The 12,815-nt window shown below is 46.6% G+C and overlaps 1 protein-coding gene across 2 annotated transcripts; it reads left to right on the forward strand.

The window, feature by feature from the left end:
* The first annotated feature begins 441 nt into the window (after positions 1 to 441).
* LOC142576574 (sulfotransferase 2A8-like) lies at positions 442 to 12,498 on the forward strand. 2 transcript variants are annotated; one of them, XM_075686757.1, is made up of 3 exons: positions 442 to 626; positions 3,192 to 3,629; positions 11,231 to 12,498. In XM_075686757.1, exons 2-3 carry the CDS (start codon positions 3,234 to 3,236, stop codon positions 11,804 to 11,806), a joined length of 972 nt encoding a protein of 323 aa, XP_075542872.1. In that variant the 5' UTR covers positions 442 to 626; positions 3,192 to 3,233; the 3' UTR covers positions 11,807 to 12,498. The 2 variants fall into 2 exon arrangements, with proteins under 2 accessions (XP_075542872.1, XP_075542871.1); XM_075686756.1 differs by having other exon boundaries at positions 3,211 to 3,629.
* Positions 12,499 to 12,815: the final 317 nt, after the last annotated feature.

Consider the following 12,815-nt stretch of genomic DNA (forward strand, 5'->3'; position numbering starts at 1 on the left):
CGTTTTAAGAAAATTCAAGCGCAAAATCGAAATTGCGCTTCCAACAGTCACTAGAATTTAACTTTCTCTTTCAAATGCAACAAATTTCATCGAAATCGGTCCAGGGGTTATCACATAAAAACTATTTTGCGTTTTGCATGTATTTGAATAAGCCGCGTCAGAGTTTGGCCCGCCACCACGGCGGATAACCCTGCGCGTTGCTTTGGGACAGGAAACCCTAGCAGCGAATCGAAGCGAGTGGAATGAAGATAAAGCGGAGGTATTCGTCAGCATGACTAATAGTTTTCCGCACTGAAAGTTACTCTTCGAACGGCTAATGTTCGTATCGGCGATGCCGGCGCCTATACGCGCGCGAGGGTGGCTGGTAGCAACCTTGACTGGCCTCTCGCAAGCGTGCACTGCAACGCGCTAACACGTAGTTGTGACGAGATGGGTGTTCCTTTTTCCTCCGTCGACCGCACGTGGCCGATTTTCTTTCGTTTTGTTTTCGTTCTGTCGGATGTCGCAAGTGGTGCTGCAATCTGTCGCTCGCCCTCCCCGCACTTTACCGCAAGGTCAACGAGCTGCCTATTGCCACTCGATGGTGGCGTCCCACTTGCACGCCGTCGGCTCTATCTAGGCACCGGGTAAGTCCGCTGCTTTCTTTTCTCGCGAACCTCCAGATGACTCTGTCTGACTGTGCCTGAAAAGGAGTTCCTTATCGTAACCTTAATTATATATATCGGGAACTTGAATTCCAGTTTCAGAGCATCCGATCACCTCAGTATATCGACTGTAATGTGCTGCTATCCAAATCGGGCGTAAACATACGAGGGACGTTTAGGAACAGCCAGCCACCAGGCAAGCTGTAAATCTTGGAACACCAGTGAACAAACCGTGATCACTGCGCATTCTGCTCCTCTGGTTGTCCCTGCCCCAAGATACGGGCACGCTTCGCACGGAAAGCTTCCATTCGCAAGCGTTGTCCAAGAGTGCTGGTCAGCTGACCTAAGGAATCATGGAAGCCGCTGAGATAAACAGCAGTATTGATAGTTAGTGGAGCTGCCCGTCCTATTTCTTTACGAAACAAACCTGTTTCTTTCTTCGTAAAGGCCACTGACATGTGGTATTGCGGACTTGTATTGCACTGCCTTCCCCTTTCTTGTCTATGTATAAGGTGTTTCTCTCATTTATGTGGAGCACTTAAAAAAAATTAACTGCAATATTTAAGCTCCCTCGTTTTTGCAGGTAAAGGAGGCGGACATAACAGAAAGAATCTTTTATCATATAATTTCGCTAATTACATAAACGGTAAGAATTAACAATTTAATTAATCAGTTCAGGGCACGTGTATGTGCGAGAATGAAGCCGAGGAATGGTGAGCTGATGCCTGGTTAGCACGATCCCTGACACCAAAATCTGCTAACGAATGCCTCGGCGTTCGAGTTAAGATCATCCCTTTTTGGGGCACACTTTGGGAATTTCTTTTCATTTTAACGCCAACGTACTTCGTAGCGCTGTTTCTGCTGCCGGCCACACGCTCCGTTCTCCGCGCAAGGCACATTCAAATGGGTCGCGAAGGCGAGGCTAAAATGCGTGCTGCGGTAACCAGTTGCCAGTGGCATAAACTTCTCGGCGTGCGATTGCAGCGCCACTACATCTGGTGTGTTTAAACACCGTTTCGTAAGAATTACACAGCCGTTACGTCACTCACAGCCTATTTGAATAAGTACGGACAACGGCATCACAAAAAAAAATTTTCAGTACACGCGCTGTTAGAGTGTATACAAGAAACATAATGGTTGCGAAATTGTGTTAGCTTTCGTCAGTTCCCTTTCTGTTCCGTGGCAATGCATGCCGAGATAGCATCGCCGTGTGTGACACTTTGATGTTTCAATAAGTCGCCGTTGTGTAGCCATAAAGGGTGCTCGCAATTGCCCTGATATGATAGCAACTTCGTAAGATTTGATCAGTTATTTCATTTTCTGTATTTTTCCTCTAAGTTTTAGCGTTGTGTTTAGTACCAGAAAAAAAAAACTACAGGTGGCTTGCTCGTTCAACTGCTAACGATGAAAGCGCGCTTCTTTGTAAATTAGTTCAACTGTTGCTTTTTTTTTTCACATGTGCGTTGATGCCACCGAAACATACACGTGCTACATAGTACAACATCTGGGTGAACTCAGCGTCCTGTGCTCTGTATTCGTGCAAGACACACAAATGGCTGCCGTTATAATGAGAAATATTATAATATTATAATATTATAGTATTAAATATTATAATATTATATTATAATATTATAATTATTATATTATATTATATTATATTATATTAAATATTATAATATTATAATATTATATGTCGACAGGCCCCCATGTTCCATTTGTCCTGCATTGTGCCGCGATGTTGTGGCGAGCATATTCATTTACGTTCTTTCGTGCCTTACTCCTAGGCTTATTTCGAAGTATGTGTAGTGACCGTGCAAATTGGATCCTCCGTTTACTGTAGACTTGACGCACTGCTTCTAACCTGATGTGACGTTGTGCCCCGTAATAATCAGCATCATGAATTTACGATGTCTTGTCCATCTGCGTGCGAGATCGTGCACCGTCAAGCAGGACATTTTTTAAAAATATTTTTCGTTATCGTGCTCTTGCTTTGTCATGATGTACAAGAAATGATTCAATATTTACAGGGCTTTTATAACGGTGTGATAACCGTCCATAAAGGACACATTCTACGTGTCTCGGCCTGGTGCATATCGGGAATGACAGCATTCTTGCACGCGACAGTTTTCGATGGATATGGACTGGAGTGCCTAAAGGGGGCCACTTGGCCGGACAAGCCTCGAGCAGAAAGCATTTATTTTTCCCGCCGAAAGGTTAAGTGCATAAATGTACGCCGTTCCGGAAACAGTATCGATTGCGTCGAGCAGCTGTCTCCACTAGATACAGATGGCGCTGAGTTACCCCACATTATAATTACCGTGGGACAACTACTAGCGCGCTACCCACGGCTAGGCCGCATTAATGTGCCCGTTCGTTATGAAGGGTAATGGGCATTGCACCCACCCCTTACATCATCATCATCATCATCGTCATCATCACCCACCCTTCCAGGGCCCGTAGGTTTCTATTGAATTTTCGTTGCCATCCTACATAAGCATTGGTTCGTTTTTCAATTGTCACTACACACAAAACAACAAAATGCCGTAGTTATTTTCTTACTTATCAGGAGTCTTAACGACAAGCAAGAAAATGGCCGCAGCCCGCCCGAAACCGTACTACCAGGTCATCGACGGGGTACCCAGGTGCCCTTTCATGACCCCAGAGTCCCTCAGGCAGGGCCTCGACTTCGTTGCCCGCACGGGCGACCTGCTACAGGTTTCGTACCCTAGAAGCGGCACGCACTGGGTGCAGTACATCACACAGTTGATCCTCAAGGAGGGCGAACCAGTCGACACGTACGAGCAGTTCATGGAGGGCGCCGTGTTCATCGAGTACTTCCTGGGTGCCCCCGACTGCAAGCAGAGCACACCGATGCGCACCCTGTGCACTCATCTGCCATTGAGCAAGGACAAGCTGAACCCCGAGGCCAAGTACATATACGTGGCTCGCAACCCGTGGGACGTATGCGTGTCACTATACCATCACGTATGTATAGCGTTGCAAAATTAGGGGGCTTAGAGTACTGAACCCAAACAGTGGCGCTATGAGTTGGGATTCTGAATTCATGTTGACCACCCATGGTTCTTTAACTTGATCTAACTCTAAGTACACGGGTGTTCTTGCATTCGGTCTCATCGAAAGCCGCGGCCGGAAATGCTGTGTTGACATTAACCGGACGTTACTCCCACTGGCACTTTCCAAGGAACTGAAATGCCAAAGCATACAAATAACACTAATGATCAAAACAAGTTAAAGCCAACAGGCAATGACGCCAAGTGGCACTGGCTAACATTCCGAGCGCTAGATATAGTACGCTTATATACACAAGATAGTGGATGGAATGATGGCCCTCACCGTAACCTAATTGGTAGGGCAACGCAGTCGTAATGCGGAGGTTGTGGGTTCGTATTTCAGCAGCGACAAGTTATTTTTTCGTCAACTATCGTTTTCCCTTTTCCTCATTATTTTCTACATTTCACTTTGAACCACAGCTAATAACCCTTATGATTTCCTTGGGATCATTTCCTATTGGCTTTACTTGGTCGAGATTAATAAAAATCGAGCCCTTCTGTTTTGCTTCCCTTCTCGTTCAATATTGATCAACTATTTATTCGCATATAGTACAGAATCACAATCGCTCGTGCGCCTGCTTAGATGGCTGGAATGCGTCTCGCACGCGGCTCGCGGACACCCGTACGGCACTGACACTTGTGCCCCGGACGCTTGAGCTCAGCGGGAACGCAGTAGAAGTGGTAGTGTGACGCCATCTTACAGGGGCGCTGATAGGCATACCCAGCACTCTTTCTTTCTTAATAGAAGCGGGTTATGTATATATCGGAGGTTTTCGCATAGTTCGAGCAGGTCTTGCGATTTGCACTGTCCCTCCAGTTTCCACTGGGGGCATGTCACTGGGTGTGCGGTCACAGCTTGTTGTGACTGCAGGTTGTTGTTCCACTCGGTTTGGGTCCCTTGTCGAACGTCGCTTGATTTGGTTTCAATGGCGGCGTACATGTTCTTGGGGACTTCACACTGTTACCATAGTTGAGGCACTGGTGCCGTCGGTGTCACCAAGGGGGCATTTTGGTCCTCTGCCAAGGTTGCGAACAATGACTTTATCGTTCTTCTTCTAGCGTGGTTTGAGCTCCTTAGAACTAGGCACTGCTCGGTGTGTGCGATAGCCACATCTTCACCCTTCTTAGGAATAACAAGGCCAAGCATTGCCTTGCTAGGACAATTGAGCATCTGGTCTGCCAGCGATGGTCCATTCGGATGAGGCACTCTGCGGTACATGAGCAGCCATTTAGCAAGCCGGAGCTTGAAGTCTCTCATTTCGACCTTTTTGAGGACGTCCTCCACTTTGCGGAGCGTTCGTTCTGCCAAGTCATTTTATGCTGGATGGAAAGGAGCGATTCGTAGATGCTTGATTATATTTCCTTCAACAAAGTTCTGAAAGGGTTGACCAGTAATGGTGTTCCATAGTCTGTTTCAATACACCTTGGTAATCCGAACCTCGCGAAATTTCACGAAGATGTTCTACCGCTTGTTCAGAAGTGGCATTTGACACAATGAGCACTTCGAGCCACTTTCACTTTGCATCAATTACTACAGCAAGCATTTTCCACTCGAATGGTTCAGCGTAGTCCAAGTGCGAACGCTCCCAGTATCCCGGCGGTTCTGGCCGGGACACTGGTTCTGCTTTAGGTGGCAGCGGAGAACGCTGAAGGCATTGTGGACCCTGTCGAGAGCAGTACTCTATGAAGGCATCTATGCCAGGCCACCAGACAAGAAACTTTGCCGTGCCTTGCATGATGACTACATCCTGATGAGCTTCATGGAGCAGCTTAAGGATACAATGGCAGGCACCAGGTGGCACAATCACGCAGTTTCCATGGTATAGAAGATTCCGATGCATACTCTGTTCATCACACATGCTACAGAATGTTTGTAGCTACTTGTCTGGCATGCTTTGTTTTTTTAAACCGTCATTTACCCATTGTAGAACCTGACTTAGGCTCCCGTCACTGTTCGTGAGGTCTTGCAGTTGCTTCAATATTGTTGAGGTTGTAGGATAATTTTAGCAGCTCTGGTGGTTCTGTTGGATTTTGGTACAACGTATTCGGCGGTAGCCTGTTCATGGCATCTGCATTCCCATTGAGGCCTCCGGGATAGTAAATGCTGTAGTTGTAAGCTCCAAAGGTAGAAGCCCAGCGTTCAATTCTTGATGCAGTCATGGCTGGAGTTGCCTTGTCTGCTCTAAAGAAACCCACTAATGGTTTGTGATCAGTCAATAACGCAAAACGGCGGCACAGAAGATACTCTCTTAAGCGTGTGACACCAAATATTATGGCAAGAGCTTCCCTTTCTAGTTGTGAACAGTTCTGCTGGCATGAGGATGCGAGATGCAAATGCCAATGGTGACTCCACCTAATCTTGTCGATGCGACAGTACTTACACCGTAGCGTGAGTGCAGCTCCTTTGATGGATCGTAGTGGCCTAGAATCTTTGCTTCTATAATGGCTTGATTGCTCTTGGTAAAGGCGTCTCGTTCTCCGTCTGTCCATATCCAATGGCTGTTCTTCTGTAACAGTGCGTACAAAGGTACTAGTTGCATCGACATAATGGGTTGAAACTTTCCATAGTACGAAAGGAGCCCAATATAGGGTCTTAGTTCCCCTAAATCTTTGGGGGTTCTGGTGCTTCGATGATGGTTTGTTCTTTGCAGGCGAAGTCCAGGTGCACTGATCTCATGACCTATGTACACAAGTGATGGTCTTAAAAATTCGCAAATCTCCTGTCTCAGCTTCATACCTGATTCTTTATTCCTTTGCAGGACTTTTCGGAGATTCTGCAGATGTTCTGCATCAGTCTTGCCAGTCACGAAGACATCAGCTAGGTAGACGGAGGTTCCCGGGATTCCTTGCAGAGTTTGTTCTTTTCCTCTTTAGAAGAGTACTGGAGCTGATGGCACACCGAAGGCTAAGCGGTTGTATGCGAAGAGACTTTTCTGTGTATTAATGGCCAGGAGTTTGCTTGTCTCCTCATCCACAGATACATTGTAGGCTTCCTTGAAATCTAGCTTCCTGAAATTGACTGCACCTTGCAAGGATGCGAAAATGGGTTCAATCTTTGGAATTGGGTGCTGCGTTGGAATGCCTGCAGGATTCACTGCCAACTGGTAGTCTCCGCAAACCCTGACGCCCTTTACATCTGCTTTAAGTGTTGGTACTATGGGAGACGCCCATACTGGGCGGTCAACCGAAGGGTTGCTTCCTTTAATTGTCTTCCACTCTTTTAAGTTCATGCTGCACTTTCTCTCACAGTGCATAAGGTGCAGAGCGGGCTCGGTAGTACTGCGATTGAGCGTCGTTTCGAAGCTCTACATGAACTGAAGGTCCCTTCAATACTCCACAACTTGGCTTAAACATGTCTACAAACTCTCGCAACATGTTTTTCTCCCCGAGCTCTGTTGCATTTTTTTTACCATCTGTGCCATGTTCACCTGCCCTGATAGAAGGTAGAATGTTGACAACCAGTCCTGGCCACACAACTTTGGGATCTTGCAAACAATCACCAAAAATGTCCATTGACTCGTAGTCTCGCCTGGCGTACGTCTACACGTGGGAACCAAGCACAGGAATGGTCCCACGGATGCATTTTAATTGACGTATGTGGCCATTAGCTGGGTAAGCGAATGCTATTTGAGTTTGCATGTGTCTTCCGAGATTATGACTACCTATGACCCAGAGTCTAACTCCATCTTCAGTGAGGCTCCATTCACCTTGGAAGTTACTGTGATGGCGTGTACAGCTGAATTTGTTTCCAGTGAATCAAGAAAGTAATCCGTTGGATTGTTTGCCACCTAATTCGAGACAATTTATTTGAGTTTACTGATTTTTTGCGTTGTCAGTGTTGGAAAGCCAACAGCTCGCCAGATGTCCCACCTTGCCACACTTGTAGCAATTGGCGTTGATGTGCTTTAAATCTGGTGGTTTGTGGTCATGGGGGGTCCCCTACAGCGACAGCGAATGCATGGTCGTGTTTGCGCTTGGGTTTCTGACTTGTATTTTCCTTTTGTCTTTATTTCTGGATTTTTCTTTCCACTTAATACAGAACGACGCTTTTTATGGTGGTACTTGACGTAATTGGTGGCGTCATTTTGCGTTTGAGAAGTGCGAGACTCCTCAAGGCTTTACTGAAGTTCCCTTCTGTTTCTCTCCACTGCTTCCGCTGTTCTCGCGATGTCAATTGCCTTTACCAAGGTAAAGTTCTTTTCCACCAAAAGCCTCTGCTGTACGGTCTTTTCGCGTATTCCACACACAAGGCGGTCCCTCAGCATGCGGTTCAGAGCTGTGCCGAATTTGCAGTTTTCCGCCATCTGTCGAAGTTCAGCGACGAAAACCACGACGCTTTTGTTTTCATGGTGAATTCTCGTGTTGAATCGAAAGCTCTCAGCCATTTCTGACGTCGGCGGGCTGAAGTGGCTGTTGAAGGTCGCCGTTAGCTCCTTGTACTTCTTTTCTTTCGGCTTCGCCGGTGCCAAGAAGCTGCGGAAGGTGGCGCATGTACTGGATCTGACACTCGACAAAAAATATCCACTTCTTTCTTTTTCGTCTTCTTCGATACCGTTTGCACTAAAGAACTCATCCACCTGGTCTTTGTACGATAGCCAGGACTGTTTGTGGCTGTATTCCTTCTCCCTTGCCGAGTGTCGCCATATCTGCACGTTTGCGTGGGAATGCCGCGTAGTTTCCTTATTGTTCTGTGGGAACAGAATCACTTGCCTGCTTGCATCTGGGGTTGATGTCTTCACGAGACTCTTTCTGTGTCCACGATCTACACCCTCGTCGCCAGTTGCACATTCTGTACTCGGATACACATATTTATTCACGTATCGGTACACAATCACGATCGACCGTGCGCCGGCTTCCATGGTCCGAATGCGTCTCTCACGCGGCGTGCGGACACCCTAGCAGCGCGGATACTTGAGCCCCGCACACGTGATCTGCCGTTTGCTGCCGCACACGTGCCGCACACGTGATCTGCCGCACCACCAGCGCAGCCGCGCTGGTAGTGCGGCGCCATCTTACAGAAGCACCGTTAAACATACGCAGCAGGTTTGGAGCAGTTATTTATTTCGGCAAAGGTAAGAGCCCACCGCTCGGAAAACTCAGCAGCCGTCACTATTGCCGCAGCCCAAGCCAATGTAACTATCGTCATGTATTCTTAATCTCGTAGCCAATTATCCCAGTTATTAATAGACCATGAAGTTTATCACATCTGGCGACGAGGATAGAATGCGTCGGATAGGTCAAATGAGTAATTGCAAGATAGGTCTAAAAAAAAGAAAAGACGGGCGCAAGATGAAGACTCATGCCTCTCCCGGACGCCCACGCAAAGAAAATTCGACATGTCTCAGTTGAGAAAGGTGCCTGCCTTTGAAGAACGGTCTAGCGGCGATTTTGGTTCATACCTTGTACGCTTCGAGGGCTCGTTATCACCGAACGAGTTAGTTGCCCGTAATTAAGCACAAAGACATTTTCTTGGCGAAGCTGCCACAAAAAGCGCACGCGCTGTTGAAGGGCCTAATAGCTCCCGCGAAGCGTAAAGAAAAAAAAACATACAAAGACCTCGCCGTAGCTCTGGGCCTCTATTTCAAGCCGAATCGCATAACCATCGCCCAGCGATTCGGTTTCCACCGGCACGAAAAAAAAAAAAAAAGGTGAACAGTAGGTGTGCCCATACCGCGCCCAGTACGTCACTGCCAACAGATATTTTGATAACATTGTTTATCACCTGCTGCTTCTTAGCGTTGAGTAAACCACTTTTCCTGCGCAAAATTTATTGTTCAGGTATAGCGTGTAGTGTTACTTTCTTTAAGCTGATGAGCATCTTTTTAATAAACTGCTGGGGCAAGTGGTCACCACGATTTGTTCATACGCAGGAATTTAAGGCACCACAGTTACTTCACATCTTTAGCAATGCGTCAAATTTTTTTCCAGCTTTTTTACTAGTAATCTTGTTTTGTTAATGTGTAGAGTACAATTTTCATCATTTCAGTATTTACGAAAACCCTTATTTCACCTTGCTATTTACAATCTTTCAAATGTGTTGCTTTCACGCCACTGGGTAATTGCATTACGATTCGCTGGTAAGCTTGTGTTTTGGTTGAAATTATAGGCGATGGTTTGTAAATGGAGGGGGGGGGGGGGGAGGGCGCTGCAGAATTCACCTTTGATCGCCGCTATGTATACGTGGATAGCAGGATAGGGATATCGTTAATCTAAAATATTTTGTTTTGCTGTACACAATATTGCTGTTTGTTACCAAATATAGCGCCAAATCGCCAATAGGCACTGTTATAAAAGTACAGTTTCTGTTGTTTATCATCGCTTTGTAGGCAAAGAACAGGGCATTGAGCTTTGTCCTTTTTTACTCTGTCCTAGAGCACTTTGGCGATTTCCAAGTGACCTTTATTATGGCACTGTCCCTATGGCCGATTCTTGGTAATCGAACATTTACGCAGAAGGAGGCGCAAGAAAGAGAAAGATGGACAAACAATGGAGCGCTCTGCAGTTTGTCCACCTTGTTTATGGTGAACCTTCTGCGGCACAAAATGTCCCGTGCTGAGGATCATCTAGTAGCCAAAGCCCGTACTTATTCTGTGACGACTGATCAATATCATCGCACGTTCCCAGTCTCCTGCGGAGAATCTTTGTTTTTCTTGTTTACTTGAAAGAAGAGTGCTTTTCTTGTTTATTTTCAGGTTATTTTCAGGCCTCGGTTGTTTCGTGTTCTTTTCGAAACCGACCTATTGTCATATGACCTCGCAGTAGATGCCAAATTTTAAAGCGTATTTTGCTTGAAAAAAGTTGTTCGCCTGCGGTGTTCTCACTATATGAGTTGCCCGCATTTCCGCCTTTCAGAAATACTTTTTACATGAAAGATCTGTACTTTTTTTTTTGTTTCTGGGCATCCGACGATATAGTAAAGGGCACATACTCCTGTGAGGCGGCTTCACTGCAGTGCTATCACACAAAAGTGCATGTCACACATCTACATGGAGTTTGACTGGCACAAAAAGTTGGCTGTCAAACTCTGCAACGTTATTGGAAAATAACAAAACTTGACGCATGGTTAGAAAATAACCTGCAGGTTATATAAGTGAAGTGACTAGGCTAAATAAAGAAGCGCTTCTCCATAGTCAATTTTTCAAAGACGATTCCCATTAAGTGACGCAACCGCACGGCAGCCACCGCCGGCAGATGGTGCTAAAGGTCGATCTCCCAAATTCTTGTGCATGAATGTGAGGCGTTTTAGACAAGATCTTGCAACATTAGACCACACGCTGTATGAGCCTCACATGAACGTGCACAATACGAAAAAAGAAGTAGTCACGGCGCTTCAGTTTTTTTGAGGTGGCAGTATGGCAGATACTGATCACTTTCTAACCCACAAATGATATCGACACTTCTGATTTATCATCACAATGTGAACAAACGTAGACAAATTTTATTCTGTACTATATGCCAACCCTCAGCGTAATTACAATACTGTTTATTTTCTGCTTTCATCTTGCATACTCGCAGGAGAACAACTTGAGCGTCTTTCGCTTCGAAGATGGCACATTCGACGATTTCCTAGAAGTTTTCTTGACAGGCGAACTCGGATACGGTTTCTACTTCGACCACGTGACCGCCGGATACGCTTTGAAGGACGAGCCGAACGTGTTCTTCGTGACGTACGAGGAACTGACGAGGGACACGCGGCGTACTGTGATTCGGTTGGCTCGCTTCATCGGTGAGCGCTTCGGCACAATGCTGGAGGAAGAGGGCGAAGAAAGGCTGAGCCTAATCCTGCAGAGGAGCAGTGCGAGAAGCATGAAAGACATTATGATATTCAACCTGAGCGAAAACGCCGACCCAGGAATGCAGGAGCGCTTGGACAAGCTCAACCCGTCATCCAAGGCGGCGCACGAAGGCGACTCGAAGCGCCACGAAGTGCTCAGGCAGGCCAAGGTTGGAGGATGGAAAGAGTACTTCTCACCCGAGCAGCTGCGACGCATGGAAGCCACAATTGAGGAAACGACGCGAGGATCTGACGTCATGGAACTGTGGAGTGACATGCGACGGGAAGCGCTGAGTTTGTGTGAACAGCCTGGGTAGACTCGACACCCTCAGCCACGCCTTCCTTTACCGAGGACAAAACCGGCTGTAACGGCAAACAAGACCGGGGACCGTCATCGGCCTCTTTAGTAGATCGTTAAAACCATGTCTCTCTCTGTGTTTTCGCGATGCGGTGTCACTCATGTGGAGGCTATGCCGGCCTCAGGATCGGCTAAGAAAAAGGAGGATGTGTTTAACGTGTATCAGCTGTCATTTGCTCGAAGCACGCGCACCATCCTTTATAAGCTTTCTTTCTTTCCTTCCTTTGGAAGGCAGAATGGGTATGGACATTTATAGGAGGTACGGGGGTACTTCGCTTTCCTTAGCCTGCTACCAAAGGACGGCGCATGCAGTCAGTGGACTCAATCAAATTGAGACAGGGCGTTTATTACACATCAGTGATAGTTGAAGCAGAACACCTATTATAGCTCGTAAGAAAACGACTGTCCCTTTCGACAGCGCCTTTTATTGCTGTTAGCACGGGAGATCGGTTCATCCTCCAGGTTGGCTTCGTGATCCTGACTTTTTTAAAAAGTAAGGATCTGGACTCTATGAGCTTTGAGTAGACTTGTCTGTTATGTGGTTTGTGTCGTCCTTTTATCGGCATCGTAAACCATCGTGCCCCTCTATGTTTAGCTCAGGAAAACGTCACTACTTTTTTTATCATTAAACTTTCTCTCTCTCTCTCTCTCTCTCTCTCTCTCTGTCAATACGAAGCAGAATGAGATAAACGTACCAACAGTGTACAACTGTTCCTTGTCCTTCAGCACTGCAATTCACGCTAGAGGATCCGGAATAACGTTGCCGATGTAGCTGACATGTAGAAATGCGCCTGTTTCAAAGCATTCTGGATACATGCCCGAATGCGAAAAGAGATTTTTCTTTAGCAAGAGCTATGCTAAAGCTGTACGGCAGGAGCGCCTGAGAACTCCTTTGTACTCCCTTTTCTCGAGGGAGGTGCACTCAGAGTCACGCGGTCGCATTTTCATTAAAGAAAGCAGGCAGCGGT

This window comes from Dermacentor variabilis, chromosome 3 (assembly GCF_050947875.1).
Source record: "Dermacentor variabilis isolate Ectoservices chromosome 3, ASM5094787v1, whole genome shotgun sequence".
Classification (NCBI taxonomy): Eukaryota; Metazoa; Arthropoda; class Arachnida; order Ixodida; family Ixodidae; genus Dermacentor; species Dermacentor variabilis.